The sequence below is a fragment of the Fukomys damarensis genome, unplaced genomic scaffold (assembly GCF_012274545.1).
Source record: "Fukomys damarensis isolate Sample0158 unplaced genomic scaffold, DMR_v1.0_HiC HiC_scaffold_9, whole genome shotgun sequence".
In the NCBI taxonomy this organism is placed as follows: Eukaryota; Metazoa; Chordata; class Mammalia; order Rodentia; family Bathyergidae; genus Fukomys; species Fukomys damarensis.
This window is the reverse complement of record NW_022900921.1, coordinates 5,102,046-5,122,839: the sequence shown is the minus strand read 5'-3', so window position 1 is coordinate 5,122,839 and position 20,794 is coordinate 5,102,046. Positions and strand designations below refer to the sequence as shown.

Sequence of the window (20,794 nt, the reverse complement as noted above, 5' to 3'; positions counted from 1 at the left end):
AAAAAAAAAAAAAAAAAAAAAAAAAGATCCCCACTCATTTTGTGGAGGAGTGGATCAGCTGACAGGTTTGCTAAGTACGTCCCTTTGTATTAAAAAAAAAAGAAAGAAATCCCGCCGTTTATTCCTGTATGTTAAAGGTGAGGCTGGTTGGATTTGCTTTTCTTAACCAAGGCTGAGTCTGATACTGTTACTTTCCTTAGTAGGTAGTAGATTTGTTTTGGTTTTGTTTGTTCCAATGGCCCAGTCTTTTTTTCTGCAAAATATTATGTGATAGATCTGAGGAGGAGAGGTTGTCTCCACAGCTGACCAAGGATTTCAGTTAATGCGGGAGCCTTTTAAGTCTGCTGCAGCAATGAGGATCAAGTAGATATTTCCTCTTACATTGCTCTTTGTTTTGTTTCAGTGTGCTTTGGTTTGTTTGTTTGTTTGTTTGTTTGTTTTATACTGTGGGTCAAACTCGGGAATTTGTGCCTACAAAGCAAGTGGCGGAAGCCGTGAGCTAAATCCCCAGCCCTGCTTTGGTTTTTGAGACAAGGTCTTGCCACATAGTCCACGGCTCAGGCTCCTGCCTTAGCTTCCGTAGTGCTGAGATTCCATGCAAGTGGCACCATACCTGGCTTCCCTTACGTTAGAAAGGCCTGCCTAGATAATGCTGTACATCTTCACGGAGAATCCCTTACCTTCCAAAACTGTACTGTGAAAGTTCAGATCAAGCTGGGGAAAAGAAAACTGGTTTGTATAAGAATGTGCTTAGTGTCTCTGTGCAGGTTGGAGTGGGAATTGCATTCTGTGGGAGAACACTTAAATATAATTTATTTGAGACTTTGAGGGCTGGGGATTCAGTTCAGTGGCTCTGGCAGGTGCTTCGCAAGCGCAAGAATCCGAATTCGATCCCCAGTACCAAAAAAAGAAAAGAAAAAAAAAAGACTTTGAGGTCTAAAACTTGGCCTTAATTTTGCTGGTTGTCACCAAAACTTACTGATTTCCATTAAGTTCTTAAAATTTGTGAAACAACGGAACTTCTAAGTTCCTATTGTATCATCCAATTGTGCTTAATATAGACGAAAAATTATATATAGCACCATCAACTCCTTTATTCCTTAAAAATCATGATCAGGCCGAGGATTTAGCTCACTGGCACTGCATCTGCCTTGCAAGCACAATGTCCTGAGTTCGATCTCCAAACCCCCTTAAAAAAAAAATCATTATCCAACCACACACTGAACACACACACACATCCTTACTCTCATTCCTTTTAAACAAGAAAAGGAGCATACCATATATTGTACAAAAATTTGCTTTATTCCTTTTTATGTCTTCCTTTTTCTCTTTCTTTTCTTTCTTCCATTTTTTTCTTTTTCTTCTTTCCCTTCCCTTTCCCTTCCCTTCTCCCTTTTGTGATGGTGGGAACCAAACTCATGTCTTTGTGCATGCTAAACGTGCTGTATCTGCGTGCTGTATCTCTGAGCTGTATTCCTAGTCCCTCTTCTCTTTGCCTTTTTTTTTTCCTCTAAAAAAACAAAACATGGCTCTGGCAAATTTTGTTAAAGATAACTTTTGCATAATTTACTTTTACTGTTCTGTTCTGTCATGCTTCCTTATTAGATCAATGTGCAAACTCTAGTATTTTTTCCACACTGCCCTAATTCAGTATTATTGCCACTCTAGTTTTGGTCAACATGTTATAGCACTATTTTGGATATCCTCAAACCTGGGCGAATGTTGACAAGGATGACTGCCATTTGGATTTGGAATGTTGCCCCAAATCTTGTGTACCAGTCTTGGTCACCAGCCTGTGGTGCTATGCGAGGTCACTGAACCTTTAGAAAGAAGTTAGGCATGGTGAGTATGCCCTTGAGGCCATGTTAGGTTCTGTCCCCTTTCTCTGTTTTCTGGCTACCATAAAATGAACAGACCTCCTCTGCTGTGCATTTCTGCTGCCTGATACGTGACCATGGACTGAAACTTATGAAACTGTGAGCCAAAATAAAATTCTCCTTTAAATTATTTATCTCAGGGCAATGGCCAGTTTCACTTTGAATTGTCTGATCATCTTCAGAATCCATTTGTACTCTTGCATGTACTTTCCAGTTTTCATAACAAGTTGGAGCCTAGAGTTGATCAGCTGTAGCAACTTTTTCTACAATCAACCCTTTAACGTGGACCTGAAGCCCTTGTTTATATCTGCCTCTAGACTGGATCTAACTTTTTTTGTTTTGTTTTGTTTTTTTGCGGTTTTGAGACAGGGTCTCACTATGTAGTTGAGACTGACCTGGAACTCACTATGTAGCCCAGGCTGGTCTGGAACTCACAGTGATCCTCCTGCCTCAGCCTCCCGAGTGCTGGGATTACAGGCATGTACCACCATGCCTGCCTGGATCTAACTTTTTTGAAGCTGAGCCCCTTAATTCATGAAGTTGGGGCCCCAGTGTTTGAGAGAGCCTCTTGGGTTCCCTTGAGACTGTTCCATTGCCAAGGGGCATGCTGTTTCCCCTGTCTGTCTTTCATAAATTAATAAACTTTAATTTCTGGAGCAGGTTTTGGTTCATAGAAAAGCTGAACAGAAACTACAGAGCTCATATACTACTTGCATCCTGTTCTTCCATTTCTTTATGATTAGCGTTAGTATGAAGTATTTGATACGGTTGATGAATGACTGATTTTTTAATGACTAATATTAGTGCATTTACTGTTAACTAAATTCTATAGTTTATGTTAGGGCTCACTTTTTGTGTTATCTTTCTTGGGTTTTGATAAATGTATAATGTCATGTATCTGTCCCTTCACTATCCTGCAGAATGGTCTATGGACCTAAATATCTTTTGTATTCTACCTTGCTTTTCTTCTGTCCAACTCCTTTAATTGGCAGACATTGATTTTTTTTTTTCTGTCACTATACTCTGGGCTTTTCCACAGTGTCATATAGTTGGAACCATACAGTTTGTTCGTTTTTCCAAACTGGCTTCTTTGACTTAGCTATGTGTATTGAGGTGTTTGTGTGTGTGTGTGTGTGTGTGTGTGTGTGTGTGTGTGTGTGTGTATTTCTTGAAAGCTCATTTATTTTTTTCTACTAACTAATTTTACATCATATGTATTGTACCATGGCTTATCTTTTCACCTATTAGAGAATATCTTGGTTGAAAAATTATGAGGCAAGTTGGTAGAAACACTTCTGTCTGGGTTGTTATGTGGACATAAAGTTTCTAGATTTTATGTCTTCTTTAGCTCTGTAAGAAGCTACAAATGCCCTCCAAAGTGGCCATATAGAGTTTTGCATTCCTGTTATTGTATGTTTTGTGTTGTTGTGTCATGTGTGTTGCTCTTCTTTGTCCCCAGTAGTTGCAACGAGTTACTGTTTTAGATTATAGCCATTCTAATAGGGATGTAGTGGTATCTTGTTTTTATTTTCATTTGGGTAGTGTACGATGTTGAGCATTTTTCTATAATGTTTATTTGCCACTTATAGGTCTTCTTTGGTGAAGTGTGTTCATATCTTTTACCCACTTATACATTCGGTTTTGTTTTTTTTTTGATACTGGGGATCAAACTCTGGTCCTTGTGCTTGCGAGGCAGGCAGCAGAACCACTGAGCTAAATCCCCAGCCCGATTGGATTATTTTATTATTGTTGAGTTTTAAGAGGTTTTTTGATATATTTTGAATGCAAGTCTTTCATCAGGCAAGTGTTTTGCAAGTATTTTTTCACAGCGTAGTACTGGTCTTTTCATTCTCTTCATAGTGTCTTTCACAGAGCGGAAGTTTTTAATTTTAATGAAGTTGTACTTATCAATTTGTTTTACTGTTGTAGATTAAGCTTTTAGTCTTCTGTCTAAAAACTCATCACCAAACCCAAGGTTGTCTTTTTTTTCTGCTATGTAATTCATTAGAAGTTTTATATTGCCTTTTATATATAGATGTATCATCTATTTTGTTAGTTTTTGTGAACAGTGTAAGATTTATGATGTCTAAATCCTTTTTTTTTTTTTGCGTGTAGATATCCATTTGTTCTGGCACTAGTTGTTGAAAAGACTAGCCTATGAATCACTTCCACTCTTTTCTCAAAGACCAGTCAAGAGTTGGAAGTGTAGCTCAGTGGTACAGTGTGTGCTTCACATGTGCCATAGCACTGGCATGGGATCAATCCCTAGCGCTAGATACATCAGCAACGAACAAAAGGCCACTTGCCGACATTTTTCTGAGTCTGTTTCTGGGCTTTCTATTATCTGTCTTTTTTTTTTTGGTACCAGGAATGAAACTCAGGACCTTGTGCTTGGGAGGCAGGCGGTAGAACCACTGAGCTAAATCCCTAGGCCTGATCTGTCTATTCTTTCAAGTATAATTTTATATAGTGCATCTTAAAGTCAGGTAAATGTTAGTACTTTTTTAAACGTTGTGTTAACTATTCTGGATATGTTGCCTGTCCATATAAATTTTATAATTGATTTATTAATATCTATAAAATAATTTATTTCACATAAAATTATATATGTTATGTATATCATGATTTTTGAAGTACATATACACTGTAGAATGACTAAACCTAGCTTTTTAATATGTATATTACCAAATTATAACATTTTTAACTTACTGAGATTTTTTTTTTTTTTTGAGACAGGGTCTCACTATGCAGTTGAGACTGACCTGGAACTCACTATGTAGCCCAGGCTGGTCTCGAACTCAGAGTGATCCTCCTGCCTCAGCCTCTCGAGTGCTGGGATTATAGGCATGCACCACCATGCCCGGCCTTACTGAGATTTTTTATTAGGATTGCATCAAGTTCTTGTTTTTTTTTTGTTTTTGTTTTTGTTTTTTTTTTTTGGTACCGGGGATTGAACTTGGGTCCTTGTGCTTGCAAGGCAGGCCACCGAACTGCTGAGCTAAATCCCCAGCCTGCATCAGTTTTTATAAAAAGCTCAGAAGAATTGACATGTTGGTAATATTATCTTCCCATCGACAAACGTGTGGTGTGCATTTATTTGATCTTTTAAAATTTTTCATGGTTTGCTTTTTTGTACTTTAGCAGTTTAATTTGGCAATCATTCCATTTCACACACATAGATAGGTCTACCTCATCATTTTTGTTTTTTGGTACCAGGAATTGAACTCAGGACCTTGCACTTGCGAGACAAACAGAGGAACCACTGAGCTAAATCCCTGGCCCCCTACTTCATCATTTTTAACAAGTGAATAATATTTCATTGGGTGGTTGTACAAAATTCACTTAGCCATTCCCTCCCTTGTTCATGGATGGTTAAACTGTTTCCAGTCTTTCTCTGCTACAGACAGTGCTGTGGTGAAATTCTCATGTAGTTTATCTTCATGCATACATCTTAGAATAAATTTCTCAGCATAAAGGTATACTGCCAAAAGTAGGTACAATTTGGGCTAGGGATTTAGCTCAGTGGCACCACACCAGCCCTTGCACGCACAAGGTTCTGAGTTCAATCCCAAGTGCCAAAAAAAAGAAAAGAAAAAAAAAGTATGTACAATTAAAAAAAATTTTTTTTGCTATATGATTCATTAGAAGTTTTATATTGCCAACTTCTTTCCAAAGAAGTTGTATAAATTTAAACTCCAGGGGGCCGGGCGTGGTGGTCATGCCTGTAATCCCAGCACTTGGGAGGCTGAGGCAGGAGGATCCTGTGAGTTTGAGACCAGCTTGGGCTACATAGTGAGTTCCAGGTCAGTCTCAATGATATAGTGAGACCCTGTGTCAAAAAAAAAAAAAAAAATTGAACTCCAGGGATAGGATGTGAGAGTATTCATCTTCCACTGCCTCACTAAGACAGCTGGTATCACAATCTTTATCATTTGAGTCATTGAAGAATAGATCTTATAGTGCTTATTTATATTACATCTAAAAGTGAGGTTGAGCTTTATGTGTGTTGTTTATCACAAGTTTGTTGATAAAAACATTTATAAAAAAGCATTCTGTGAAGGGCTGGGGATTTAGCTCAGTGGTTCGGTGTCCTGCCTTGCAAGCGCAAGGACCTGAATTCAATCCCTGGTACCCAAAACAAAAAGCATTCTGTGGAAAACCTTTGGATTATGACTGATTCACAGTGGATTATAATAAATAAAATGTAAGTGGTAAAATATTTGAGATTTTTAAACTTATTTTTAAATATGAGGATTTAGTATTTAATTTTTTTTTTTTTTTTTGTACTGGGAATCGAACTTGGTTCCTTGTGCTTGCAAGGCAGGTGCTGGAACCACTGAGCTAAATCCCTGGCTAATATTTAATTTTAATTTATAAGCCACTGGTGATAATATCCTTTTGTAAGTATCTGAAATAATTTTAAAATGTTTCTTTTAAACTGGGTTACTACATGGCTTCTCACACAACTTAAATACAAGTTATTTGATGCTACTAACAAACTGATAATATGTAACGTACACCCTAAAGTTAGCATGTGTCGCTACCCTGAAAACTTACAAATGTTGCCACTTAAACTTTCCTGCTGTGTGAAGCCCTGGGTCCAATCCTCAGAGCTGGTTTTTAAGTTTTTTTAAGGTTAGAATTGTTATCTTACCTATTTCTGCATGAAAAAAAAACAACCCAATTTATTCTGATTTGTTTCAGACCCGTGGATATCTGGGCTTTGGGCTGTATGATCATTGAGATGGCCACGGGGAGTCCCCATCTTCCTAGTAGTTCTGATTTAGATTTACTCCACAAAATTGTTTTAAAAGTAGGTAGGTATTATGGAAATATTTAACGTATCTCTTTTTTTGGTACCAGGAATGAACTCAGGGCCTTGCAGGCCTGTGCTGCCCTGCTGAGCTACATCCATGGCAAATACTACCCGATATAAAAACTGTTTTTCCGCAGGAGAACAAGGAAGCATATTGTATTGATAGATGGTAGCAGATGGGCACCTGGGCCGGATAAAGAAGGCACAAAGTTCTGTTTTTACAAATAATATTTTCTTTGCCAGGATAGAACTAGCTAAGCCGTATGCTGATGGTTAATGCTAAGAAAATAGTACAATAAGAACGTATTTCAGTTTGTCTAAAATTTACTTTGATATTTTGGCTCCTTCAGATATTTGTACTTCTAAACAAGGACTTTTTGGATTTTTGAGACAGGGTCTCACTATGTAGTTGAGACTGACGTGGAACTCACTAGGTAGCCTTGGCTGGTTTCGAACTCACAGTGATCCTCCTGCCTCAGGCTAAACAAGGACTTTTAAACAGTAAGGTTGAGTCAGATGCTTTTAAGTGTTTGGAGATACAAAATCAGTTAGTTACTCAGAAAATATCCTTTTTGTGGGCTTGGATCAGTACTGAGGATTGAACCCGGGGCCTTTACACTGAACTGCGTGTCCAGCCCTTTTTCTTTTGGACAAGGTCTCACTTAATATTTGAGTTGCCCAGGTTGGGTTCAAAATTGTGATCCTCCTGCTTCAGCCTCCCACAATGCTGGGATTACAGGTCCATGCCATGGCACTTTGCTCTCTTCAACAACAAGAACAACAAAAACCCACAGTAGATGGCCAGGTAGCTAAACAACTAATTCAAGAATATATTTAAAGAAAAATAAAAAATGTATTTGAAGAGATTTTAATTCTTTGATTGTCTGTTTTACTCATTTTGGTGGTTTACCTTTGAATATGGCATTTCATTGATTTGTTTTTAAAAAATATTTCCTAATGAAAAGCTTGAGGAGCCCTTTGCATGAGGGAGAAGCTATGCATAGATATATAATTGCAGGATTACGAGGAAGGTACTGTGCACAGTCATAAAGACAGTGAAACTGGATATTGATGTAAGATACAGCGCAAAACCTTAAGACATCACACTCGCTTGTGTGTTCTTTAACATTCTCATTATGACACTGATGTTACAAGGAATCTTAGAAGCAATGGGATTAATTCTGTCATTTTACGGATGAAGAAACAAAGCCATAAAAATATATGAAGATGCCAGGCATGGTGTCCCTTCCCTGTCATCCCAGCACTAGGGAGGCTGAGGCAGGAGGATTGCTGCAAGTTTGAGGCCAGCCTGTGCTACCTAGTGAAAACCCTGTCTCAAACTGCCCACTTCAAAAAAGAAGGAATTTGCTCAAAGTCATAGAACTACTTAGAGCAGAGCTGATTCTGCTTCTCTCCACTGCTATTTATAGTTCTTCCCATTTTATTAATGCCTTCTAGCCTTGTTTCTGCTCTACAGCGTTTTGATTTCTAAATCAATTTTGATATTTTAGCTTTTTTGTCAATCTATATTGTTGATGAACACTTGATATAGGCCATTTATTTATTTATTCATTCATTCATTCATATATTTATTTATTTTAGTGCTGGCTACATTTATTCAAGACTCTTCTCCCTTTTCTTGATATAGGCCATTTAGATACCAATATAGAAATGTGTAAAGTTTGAATGTGCTTTTCTAGTAGTGCCACATATTATGTTTTATAGTTTGAGAAGACACAATGATTCTGGTGATTCTCACATATTCTGCTACCTATGTGTTATCAGCAGTTTTTTGGGGGAACCTCATTTTTAAAAAATTATATATTTGATAGTTTCTTTTTTTGGGGGGGACACCAGGGATATAACTTGGGTCTTTGTGCTTGTGACGCAGGCAGCGGAACCACTGAGCCAAATCCCTGGCCGTATAGTTTCTTGTTCAAATTGAAAAAATTAAAAAACATAATTGATTCTGTTTCTTGTTTCAGTTTTTAGTAATTTAATGTGCATTACAAAGCAATTTGATTATTTTGATTATAGATTTATTTCTCTGTTCTTCTAAACATATTTTTCTCTTTTCAGGCAATTTGACACCTTACTTGCAGAATATCTTTTTCAAGAATCCCATCTTTGCTGGAATAGTCCTTCCTCAAGTTCACCATCCCAAAAATGCAAGAAAAAAATATCCAAAACTTAATGGATTATTGGCAGATATAGTTGATGTATGTTAAAGGATTGAGAATTTATACCTGAGAAATTTGCATAAATTACAATATTTTAAAGTATTATTTTAATGAAATTCTGAAAGAATCCCTAAAGTAATGTTAATCTGTTAACCAGAGAGAAATGAAAATTTACAGAGTTTAGAACTAGAAGTCTCAAAGATAATTATGCACATTAGTTTTAGTTTACCCTCATTTTGATGGTACCTTGGGATAAACCAGAAAAATTCTAAGGCGTCACTGCTTACCACTGTCTTTTCTAACATCCAGTCTGGCCAGGTTAGTGAGCTCTTCTACCATTGGGTCCAAAAGTGTAGAGCATTTGCTGGCAGCTATAGTTTTGACAAGTGCATTTGTACACCAATGCCAAAATTCATCTTAAATGCAGAAAACAGAAACCTGCTATAGCCTTTTTTATTATTTTGAGTGTTACATTATATTTAAAGTAGATAATAAATACACTAGCACACTTTATTACACAGTTCAAAATATAAGATGGGTTTATTGTGAGTAGTAAATCTGTTTTTGTTTCTTTTCTCTAACCAGTCATTTTCTTTACCAGGAGCAGTGAACTTGTTTATAATGTATTGTCCTTTCTAAAGAGTGATTTGTTTTTTGGGGGAGTATCGGGGATCAAGCCCGATTTCCTAAATTTTTGGTGAAATGTAGTGTAGTGATTAAAAAAAGGAAGGAGCTCTGGAGTCACCTTGACTAAATTGAAAACCTAGGTCTGCTACTAATTTGTTCTGTAACTGGGTGAATTACTTCAATTTACTGGACTATCAAATGACAATAAACAGTACTTGCCTTCTGCAGCTGGAGAATTAAATGTGTCTAGCACAGACCCCAGAATAAACTGTCAAGAAATGTTAATGTTCATTGTTGCTGCTACTGTTATGCTGATTTGTAACAGCTAAAGTGTTACATAGTTAGGGCTGGGAAATGGTTGGGTGTTAGACCACTTGCCTTGAATGGTCCTGGATTTGATTTCTAGTTCTGCAGAAAAAAAAGAACATTACTGAAAGAAAAATTATTTAATTGGTACCTGGAGAAACCTGGAGTTTATTAAAGATCAGAACTGTTTGCTTCATTTTCAGTTTAATTTCTCTTCTTGTAGAGTTTGAAATATAGAAGAAATGTGTAAATTGCGTCTGGTGGAGCAGATCTGGAATCCCAGAGGCTGAGGTGGGAGGATAACAAGTTTGAGCCCAACCTGGGTAACTCAGTGACTTTTCTCAAAATATAAAATAAGAAATGGGCTGAGGATGTAGTTCAGTGCAAAGGCCCCGAGTTCATTTTTCATTCACACATGCGCACGCACGTGCACGAGCACACACACTCACACACACACACACACACAGAAAAAGGAAATACATAGAAATTATTTTAAATTATTTTAGGTTAAACTCCTAGAAGTGGGATTTTAATATTGATTTATAAAACAAGTATATTCTTTTGTCATAAATAGTAAATTTTTTATAATTGATAGCAAGAATAATCCAGTGATTTGGAATGCCATATTTATCGTAGAGAAAATGCTTTTTTTTTTTTTTTTTTTGAGAAAATGCTTTTACATGCTTGAATCTGCTTCTGTTTCATTGATTTCTTTAAGATTTAGTTCTATTTTAATTGATTAAACTCTAAAGTACATTTTAATATTTGATGTAGGACATGTATTTTTTCTGAGGTATAAATTTTCCAAATAATTTTACTGCAGTATAGCTTACAGTAAACAATACGTACTTAAAGGGCATGATTTGTGGAGTTTTCATAGGTATACAGATAATGAAAGTACCACAGTCTAGGTATCTAATATTTCCATCACCCTCCAAAGTTTTTGTGTCCTTCTCAGTCATTCTTCCCCTCCATTTCTGTCCTCATTTACTGATGTGCTACTGTAGATTAGTTTGCATTTTCTAGAATATTAGATAAGTAGAATCATAGACTAAGTACTTTTTATGTCTGATTTCTTTAACTCAGTGTAACGGTTTAGAGCTTTGTTCATGGGTGACGCACAAATGTAATCCCAACCACTCAGGAGGCTAGGGCAGGAGGATCCTGAGTTCCAGGCCAGCCTGAGCAACATAGCAAGACCTTGTCTCAAACAAAAACAGATTCATAAAAGAAGTGAATAAAATTTATTCCAGTAATATATTTTAACTAAAAAAACCCCAGATTCATTCACGTTTTTCAATATATCAGGAATTTGTGCCTTTTTAAACTGAGTAATATTTCATTGTATACTTTTTAAATCCATTCCTCTGTTTCTGAGGTATTTTTCATTCCTGTATTATAAATTGCCATGAACATTCATGTGCAGATTTTTATGTGGACATTCATCTCAGGTAAATATCTAAGAGTAGAACAGCTCTGTCCTAAGGTGAGTCTATGTTCAGTTTTTAAAGAAATTGCCAATGTATTTCCCTAAGTGTCATATTTTACATTTTCCAGGGGGTGCCAGAGATCGAACTCATGATCTTGTACTTGCAAGGCAGGCACGGTGCCTCTGAGTTAAATCCCGGGCCCAGCATTTTCTTATTTTTTTTTTAATTGAGTACTACTATGTTTTAGAGTAAGCACATATTTTTAAACTAGTTGCAATTTTAAGGATCTAGATACTTTCATCATAAAGTATGTAAAAGATTCAAATAATTTCACCTTGTGAATCAATTATTTTTATTGTTGTAAAATACCTAATATGACATCTACCCTCTTACCAAACTCTTAAGCGTACAGCACAGTGATTTTAACTATAAGCACATTGTTGTGCAACAGATTCTGTGGAACTTTTTTATACATCAATTTAAACTGTACATTTTGATATCAACAGAAGCATAATATTATATACATTTTCCTTGTTTTTTTCTGGATTTTAATTCTGATTCCTTTATTATGAGATCTTAGATAAATTATTTACCTCTCTTTGGTCTCCTTATGTGCACATTACAGAAAATAATACATACTTTAGGCCGGGAATGTAGTTCTGTGGCACCGTGCCTGCCTAGTGAGTGCAAGGTTCTGAGTTCAAGGATCTGAGTACCACAACCAGAAAGACAAACAAACAAACTTTGTAGGGTTGTTGTTGGGCTGAAATGACAGGAAAATGCTAGAGCATTGTCTGGTGTTTAGTATAAGCATGAATCAAGGTTTCCTATTATATTTTGTTTTCTTTCAAGAGAAGAACTTGGGCAGGGGATTTACCTCAGTGGTGCAGCCACCTGCCTCCCAAGTGCAAGGTTCTGAGTTCAGTCCCTGGTACCAAAACCAAAAAAAAGAAAGAAAAGAAGAACAAAAATTGAAAAGCAGCTGCCTTTTATTCAGATTCTGTCTTCCGTGTTTCAGTTAAAGGAATGTGTTCTACCTTTAAGTATAGTATAGTTATTTAATTACATATAAATTCAGTATGTGCATGCAGCTTAATATTCACAGCTTTCCATTGGTTGTGTTTTGTCTGTTTGATTGGTTTCTTGGTTGTTCTCTACAATTGAAGTACTCCAAAGGCAGCACACAGAAAAGTTCTTTTCTAATGAGGATCACTGAAGGATTTAGGAGCCTGAGTATTTGTAAAATTGTGTTATGCCATAGAAGGAACACTGGGTGGGTTAAAATTCCACTTTGGCCATCGCTGTGCTCCCAGATCTGCAAAATACAAATGATTACCTGTAAAGTTTACACCCCACAGGACTCCAAATGAGCTAAGTACTATCTGTTAATTACAGTAGGAACAGAGTGACTTGTTTTTGGCTAGAATCACAGGACATTTAACCCATGATAATGCTTTGTGAGTGCAAAGATCTTAGGGAAATAAATAGAACTTCTGGAATCTAATTCTATCTTTTTAAGAACTCATTATTAAAATTGTTTTTCTTTTCTAGGCTTGTTTACAAATTGATCCTGGTGAGAGGATGTCATGTACTGATCTTTTGCATCATGAATATTTCACTAGAGATGGATTTATTGAAAAGTAAGCATAAAAGTGGATGTGGCCTCTTTAATGGTTTGTATTGGGACATTTTATTACCAGGAGAATTGCTTCATAGGTTAATGTTGCATGACAGATCTTGCTGAGCTATTGTATCAGATGTTGACTGGGTATTTAGTAGACTAAAGGGTGTCATGGGTCAAAATTCTAACGAAAATAATGCAGCTAACATTCATTACACAGTTACAAAGTCTTAGGCAGTATGCTAAGTTTTCTATTCTGCAATTTCATTTTCATTATCGACCAGAAATAACATTAAATAAGCAATCAATACTTTGTAGACTTGGGCCTGTGACTGATAAAATAATGTGTTTTTTCCTCTTCTGATAGCATTCCTACCTATGTACAATATTATAATTAGCCCTTTCCAGGTTATTTTTTTCCTTATTCTCTGATGGTGCTTATTATTTTATTCTACCCACTAAATTGGAAAGTCTCTGAAGACAGAGGCTACACTTCCAGCCTTCTGTGTCCCAGGTTGTCTGACATGTTCAGCCTATAGGACACATTGACAATTTACATTCATTAATCAGCCATATTTCTAGAAAACATTATTTTGTATTTGGGTTTTTGAGGAAAGTAGGAAAAGTTTCTCGGTAGTTGCAGAGTCATTTAGTTGGTGTGTGGTCATTAAGTCAGAAAGATTGTCTCAGAAAGATGGACTTAAGGTCAGATGTGGGAAAGTCTGAAAAGTGCCGCTGGAGATGAACTTAAACAGGAAAAAGAAAAGAGAATCCTTGAGAGTAACTACAACTTCCAGCATTTCAGCAGCTTTAAAACAAGAAATGAGTTACACTGATGAAAGTGCCATCGATGAAAAGTACCCATAACCGAATAAATTACCTCATACCAATTCTGTGCAGACTAAGTTGATTTCCCTAGAGTATTTAAACACAGTATTATGATTTTTCTATTACGGGGTGGATTGAGTTCAAATTATGAAACCCTCAGAAAGTATCTGAGTGAGAACTCTTTCCTTTGTGGACCTTCTGCACCACCAGGGTTTTAATGGAGCTGTAACATGTTCTCCATTAGCCAAACGAATCACCTTTTGTTCTCCACTGTCTTCATCTCTATACACTACCTGTTATTAGTCATGTACCCTGCACATCACTGGCAAGAGTAGATGGACTAGGGGCTGGGGATTTAGCTCAGTGGTGCACCGCCTACCTTGCAAGTGCAAGGTCCCAAGTTTGATCCCTGGTACACCCCCCCAAAAAAGAAGATGGATTCGGGAAGAATTAATAAATGGAGCAGTATTTTAAAACTTCCCTAAACTCACAGCAGTGGCTGCTTCCATGAGGGAGAACCATGTGATTCAGAAAAGCTTGTGAAGGAGACTTTTCAATGTATACTTTAGAATTTTGAACTATATGAACAGATTTCCTATTAAAAAATAAATAACATGGCCAGGTGTGGCGCATGCCTGTAATCCCAGCACTTGGGAGGCTGAGGCAGGAGGATCACTGTGAGTTCGAGACCAGCCTGGGCTACATAGTGAGTTCCAGATCAGTCTCAACTATACAGTGAGACCCTGTCTCAAAACACCAAAAACAAAAACAAAAACAAAAACTTAAAAAGCAAGAAAGACAACTAAAACCAAAACAATCTCCCCTCCTTATTTATGTATTCGATTACATTTTGTACTGAAAATATTTCTTTAAGACTTCAGAAACTGATTAGTTCATCTTTTAAGTCATATTACTTTAAAAGAACTAACAAGTGGCCTGTGTTTCACTGAAAAGCATATTTATCAAAATTGAAAGCAATATTTTACCAACGAACATTTGTATTTCAAAAAGAATCTAATTCAGGGCTTGGAATTTAGCTCAGTGGTTCAGTGTCCTGCCTCACAAGCGCAAAGACCTGAGTTCGATCCCTGATACCACAAAAAAAAAAAAGAATGTAACTCATATGTATTTTTTGCAAAAGTTTTACGTAGTAAACTCCCGTGGCAAATCTTTTGAAAAATGTATCTTTGCTAGGAAGCAGTTCTTTTGTTTTGTTTTGTTTTTTGAGTCAGGGTTTCACTACATAGTGAGTTTAAGCTGGCCTTGAAGTCACTATGTAGGCTAGGCTGGCCTAGAATTTGCGGTGATCCTCCTGCCTCAACCTCAGGAAGCAATTTTTATTAGGTAAATGAACATTATTATTTCTTGACAATATATGTTGAAATATATGTTAAGTGTTTCTTTAAAAATATCTACACAAGCCGGGTGTGGTGGCGCACACCTGTAATCCCAGCACTCAGGAGGCTGAGGCAGGAGGATCTCTGTGAGTTCGAGACCAGCCTGGGCTACACAGTGAGTTCCAGGTCAGTCTCCACTACATAGTGAGACCCTGTCTCAAAAAACAAACAAACAAACAAACAAAAAAATCTACACAAATGAAAAGATTATTGGGCTGGAGAAATAACTTAGCAGTAGAGTACATGCCTAACATGTAAAGCTATGGGTTGAAGCCATAGAACTATGAAGAAATTATATATATAATATAACATATAAATACATTTAAATAGAAATATATATAATGTATAAAATTATATATATGATATTGCTTGTTTTGTCAGATTTTTACCAGAATTAAGAGCTAAATTACTACAAGAAGCAAAAGTCAATTCATTTATAAAATCAAAAGAGAATTATAAAGAAAATGAAATAATAAGAGATGAAAGAAAAACAATTTTTACCAATATGCTGCCGAATACTTCAGTTTTGGGAAAGGTAAGAGCTTTGTTTTTCATTTCAGCCAGTGTAACTGTATTATAGTTAGTACTCTTATGACAAAATGACTGTTGTCATGACTCAGATTTTGTATGTACCTCTTTTAGGAAACAGAAAAAGAAAAAATCCAAGGAGATCAAAGTCACAGTTATTAAAGTCAGAGGAGGAAAAGGAGATACCTCAGAACTGAAAAAGACAGAGTGTGAAAGTAGACACAGTCATCAGGATGCAGTTGAAAATGTTCGCGCTTTGTCTCAAGATGCAAAACCTGCAGTCTCTGATCCACCAAACCCTGCCAATCCCATCACTAGCCCTAATGATGTAAAGGAAGAGCCCCATGCTGAAGGTTATACAGTGATGCCACCCATCAATCTTACTAACACTAATCTGATGGCTGCAAATCCCAATTCAAATCTCTTCTGCCCCAATCCAAGGTGAGCTATGACAGAGAAGAGCAGTATCAAAATGTGTCTTTTTCTGAGTAATACTTGGTTGGAGGTTCCATCAGCATGGTGCCGCCATTCTGCCAAGGGCCGCCATAGCACAGCACGCCAGTCAGAGAAGTGGGCAGGGAACCAGCCACATGCAGGAGCCACGTGAGTGAGCAAGGAAGCAGGAGAGACTGAGAGGGGTGCCTCTTCCAGAACTTCCCTCCACAGTGAGAATACCTACCCTGCTAGGGGCAAAGCATTAATCTCTCCCAAAGACCTAATCACCTTGCACATGGACTGATCTCTTAAAAGTCGCACCACCTCGGGTCGGGGCCAGGTCTGTGTTGCTGTGCCTGCCTGGGAAGTACAAGGTCCTGAGTTCGATCCCCATACTGGAAAGAAAGAAAAAGAAAGTTCCACCACTTCTCACTGCCAGTAACTGAGACCAGGCTTCTAGCATGTGGATCTTTGAGGGGCAAACCAAATTTAAACCATAGCACTTGCTGTAACACGCAAAACTTTATTTCTAAATCATAACAAATTCTCCAAATGGAAAAAGAATAGTCACAAATGATTTTTCGTAGTCAAATAGCCTTTCAAGGCCAAAATTTGGAGAGGAAAACCGCATGTTGGGCCAGTTTTTAGGCTTTAGCAAATATGTCTGTCAGTTCAAAGATGCAGTAGACCACAGACCACAATGGCCTAGCTCAGTAATGGTGAACCTTCTAGAGACTGAGTGCCCATACTGCACATGAAACCCACTTATTAACCAAGTAGTGCCAACACTGCCCCTTTGTGCGCTGTTATCAGATAGATACTTGGCTGTGGGGATGTTGTTGGGGTAATGTTACTTGGGCGCCAGCAGAGGGCTCTGCATGCCCACTACAGCATGAGCACGCATGCTATAGGTTCTCCACCGCTGGCCTAGCTGTGCCTGAGGTGATCCAAACCACGGTGTTAATAACCAGGTTGTAAGCCAGGCTTGCATAGCAAGCTCATAAATCGAGAACCCCAGTGGTTGAGAGGGCTAAGTTCAGAATGAATAGCCGGCCAACAGAGATAAGTCCACAGCACGTTTGTCAGCGCTGATGTGAGCTATCCTTTAGCTGTTCTTTGCTCTATTACCACTATCTCATTAGAGCTTTTGGTACTTAAATGCTGTACTAGCAATTGCTTTTTGGTCCTCTGTATTCTAGCAGTAAATATTCATGGTATAAGTTGTTCATTCTAAAAACCAAGACAAAGACACTTTGAGGGAGTTCTAATAACTTGTCGTTTATTTTTAAATAATAGGTTAACTGAAAGAGCAAAAAACAGACACACTGCTTCACAATCTATTAGACAAGCTGTGTCTAAAAGCAGGCAAGAAGACATAGGTCCTACTCAAGTACGGAAAAAAACTAGTCATTAAAATATGGCCTTTTAAAATTATCTCCCTTTTTCCTTTTGTTGTTGTTGTTGTTTTTTGGTTTTTTTTGTTTGTTTGTTTGTTTTTTTTTTGTATTTGGGATCGAACTCAGGTCCTTGTGCTTGCAAAGCAAGCAGCAGAACCACTGAGCCAAATCCCCAGCCCTCCCTTTTCCTTATCTTTAGGGGCCCAATATGTAAAAAGTGTGTTTTTAGTTTTGTCTTAGTCACTTTACTTGTCCCTGGGACAAAATACCTGACCCCTGCAACTTCAAGAAGGAGAGGTTTATTTTGGCTTACAGTTAGGGTTTACCATCTACAGGCTGCAGAGACAAGTAACACGGGAAAAGGATCTGGTGGAGGAAAAGCAGCTCACATAATGGTGGCCAGGAAGTAGGGAGGAAGGGAAGGGGTGGGGAGGGAGAAATACCGTTCCAGGTCAAGCCCCAGAGGCCTGCCTGCCCTGACCAGGCCCTGCCTCCTAAACAAAAGTAGCCGTCGCAACCCCATAGTCCAGTCTTCCTCCCAAAGCTTCACCTGTGATCACATACGGCTTTTGGAGACTATCTAGATGTAAAAAGTTAATGAGTTTCTCCTTCGTTTTCTTTTTCTTTTGTGGCTCTGGGGATCAAATCCAGGGTCTTTCAAATGATAAACATGTGTTCTACCTTTCCTCTGTTACTTTGTGTATTTAATATGCAAGTTGGCAGAGTAAGTTAAGATTTCCACCTTTGAAAGTCATAGGAATTTTGGTTTTTCATTTCCAAAAAAGTTTTTAATAACCTACTTTATGAATTTAAAACAGTTGCCAGAAAGACACAACTTACTTTTGCTAGAAAAAAATCAGCGTAGGCACTCCAAAATATTTTCCAGATACCAAAATATACAAGCAGTTTTTTTCTTTAGGTTTTCTCATACCCATAAATCATCATTTTGGGGTTTTTTTCCCCCTCTCTTGGTACTGGAAACAAACTCAGGACCTTGTGCTTACCAGTCAGGCATGGTACCACTGAGCTATATCCCTGGCAAAATGTATTATTTTATAAATAGAAAAATAAGTTATTAAAAATGAATGGAAGCGACTTTTCCAAAATCAGAATGGATCATATTATAGGCAACAAAAGACAAATTATAAAGATCAAAATAAAAGGAGATAATAGGAGGTAGGGAGATAGAGCTTCCTCAGGTGGGAAAAAGATCTAGATGGGAGGAGAAAGGAGAGGGGAGGGAACACGGTGGAAAAGGAATTAAGGTGTGTTGTGTACATGCACCGACTCCACTCAAGGACTGTTGACATTACGTGCTGAAAACATGCACTAATAAAAATTAAAAAGTTAAAATTGTGATTCTTATCATCAAGGCTATTACAGAATATTAGATGTACTAAAATGTTTACAGTATGAAACTTTTATTGGAGTTTGGCCTATTTATATGTTTAACAGCACCCTACTCTACTTAATTACTAAATTGTAATACTCAGTTCTACACTATGATTCTACAAATACGTATTTCTTCAAACTCACCCGTATTTGTTTGTTTCGAGCCAGATGGAGAAGGGTATCTTTAATGAGCGCACAGCTCAAAGTGACCAAATGGCAAGTGGGTACAAAAGGAAGCTGAACTTTTCCAGATTTGGCAGGAAAGAATTCCATTTCCCTGAATTGCCTTTCACGGTACAGTCAAAGGACATAAAAGGAATGGAAGGTACACATTTGTTGCATAGCTTTATAAATCTCCACATGATAATTTACAGGACTTTTTAGCAATATAACTTACATTTTATAGGATGGTTTAGGAAGATAATAGTAAATGGCTGAGAAAAACAATTTCACCTGATAAGATTTTTCTGTCCTATAGTCAAATAAAAGGTGAGACTTAATGGAGTTAGGGTTAGAGAAAGACAGCTTTAAAAATTTTCTTTTCATTACCTCAGTGCTGTTGAAATGTTAGGTCACTTTTTTTTTTTCAATGAGGAAAAGAAGTTTATTCCAGTGAACAGAGATGAAAACCAGGGGTTCAAAGTGAGGGTAGATTCTAGCAGCTGGCAGGGAAAGAAAACTATGCTTGTCTAGATTTTGAGGAAGGGGCTGTAATTGTCAGGAATGTTTATGACTTGGTGCCCAAGGACGGTCTGCACAGGTGTGTGGACCATCGCTGGACTTGTCAGCGCCAGAGGGATTGTGGATGTCATCTTGTGCCCACTTGTCCTGTTGGCTGAGAAGTTGCTCTTGTTTGCGAAAGCGGCCTGTTTGCTTTGTCCTGTTTGTCCCCTTAGGCCAGGCCTGACAAAGAGTAGGAAGAATTTATGGAAAGAAAGACAACTTCTGTCTAAGAGAGACAGAAGGGGGGCGGAAAATGGGTTGCCTGCCAACCCCACTTCTCAAAGGTGTTTTATGGGGCAGAGCCATGATGTGAGATGGGTTCAAGGTGGGACAGAGCTGTGAGACCCAGTGGAAAATCACAAGGTGGGCACGAGGTGGGACAAAGCCATGACCAACCAATTAAGATTATAAGTACAGTTGCCCAGGTAATACTGATTAAATGGGGATCAAACAGGTAAGCTGGTCCTGTAGCAAGTGTACATGTATTTCCCAGAAGGAATGATCTATCTAGGGATGTTTGGTCCCCAATTAAGGTGACTGAGGTGTAGAATATCAATCACTGCTCTTCCTCCCTGGCGGGGAAGTACGTGGGTATAGTAGTTTCTCTCTTCTTAATGTTAACTTTCAGTGAATGTGCCCAAATTGTTTTCTACGCTGAGGGCCCAGCGCTGTCCAGCTGTCTTATAATATTTTCTGCCTAACTTAGCTGTATGCAGTATTCTCCCCTCTGAAGAAGTATCCCTAACGGAGGTTAGGGAAGAAAGGGCATAGTTTCTGTCCACTGCTTCAAGATGAGAAGGGTTGATGTGTAGCAGACTGCGGTCAGGGGCCCTCTCTGATAGGCCTCAGATAGAAGTTATGTTGTCGTTTAACAGTTACAAACTTTCCCCACAAGGTTGATCTGGTGGATCTCAGTAAAAGGAGTCTAACACATATGTTATTGGTTCCATCTGTGTGATCGCTTGGAGTTTGTCCACCTCTCTGTCCAGTTATCTCAGCGGAAGACTTCCAAATGATGTAGGGCACCAAGGAATGCAAACAATCCAAGGGAAATATTGTAACTTCCAGCCTGCTAGATATCCAAGACTCAAGTTTATGTTCTCTAAAATCAAAGAATGAACTCTAGGGCTGGGGATTTAGCTCAGAGGTGCTGCTGCCTGCCTCCCAAGCTCAGGGTCTCAAGTTTGATCCCCAGTACCAAAAAAAAAAAAAAAAAAAAAAAAAAAAAAAAAAAAAA

At 37.8% G+C, this 20,794-nt stretch overlaps 2 protein-coding genes across 2 annotated transcripts in view; both read left to right on the top strand.

Annotated features, from left to right (window-relative positions):
* The window catches only part of Cdkl3 (cyclin dependent kinase like 3), a 31,714-nt gene extending 15,659 nt beyond the window's left edge, over positions 1-16,055 (top strand). The window contains 5 exon segments of the mRNA XM_033761571.1: positions 6,582-6,694; positions 8,773-8,912; positions 12,788-12,876; positions 15,464-15,623; positions 15,732-16,055. Coding sequence (XP_033617462.1) covers positions 6,582-6,694; positions 8,773-8,912; positions 12,788-12,876; positions 15,464-15,623; positions 15,732-16,055 — 826 coding nt within the window.
* Positions 15,975-20,794, top strand: part of LOC117285366 (cyclin-dependent kinase-like 3) — a 10,209-nt gene continuing 5,389 nt past the window's right edge. The window contains exons 1-2 of the mRNA XM_033761570.1: positions 15,975-16,051; positions 19,003-19,159. Of these exons, the coding sequence (XP_033617461.1) occupies positions 19,003-19,159 (157 nt within the window). The 5' untranslated portion in view covers positions 15,975-16,051. The remainder of the gene's footprint in view (positions 16,052-19,002; positions 19,160-20,794) is intronic.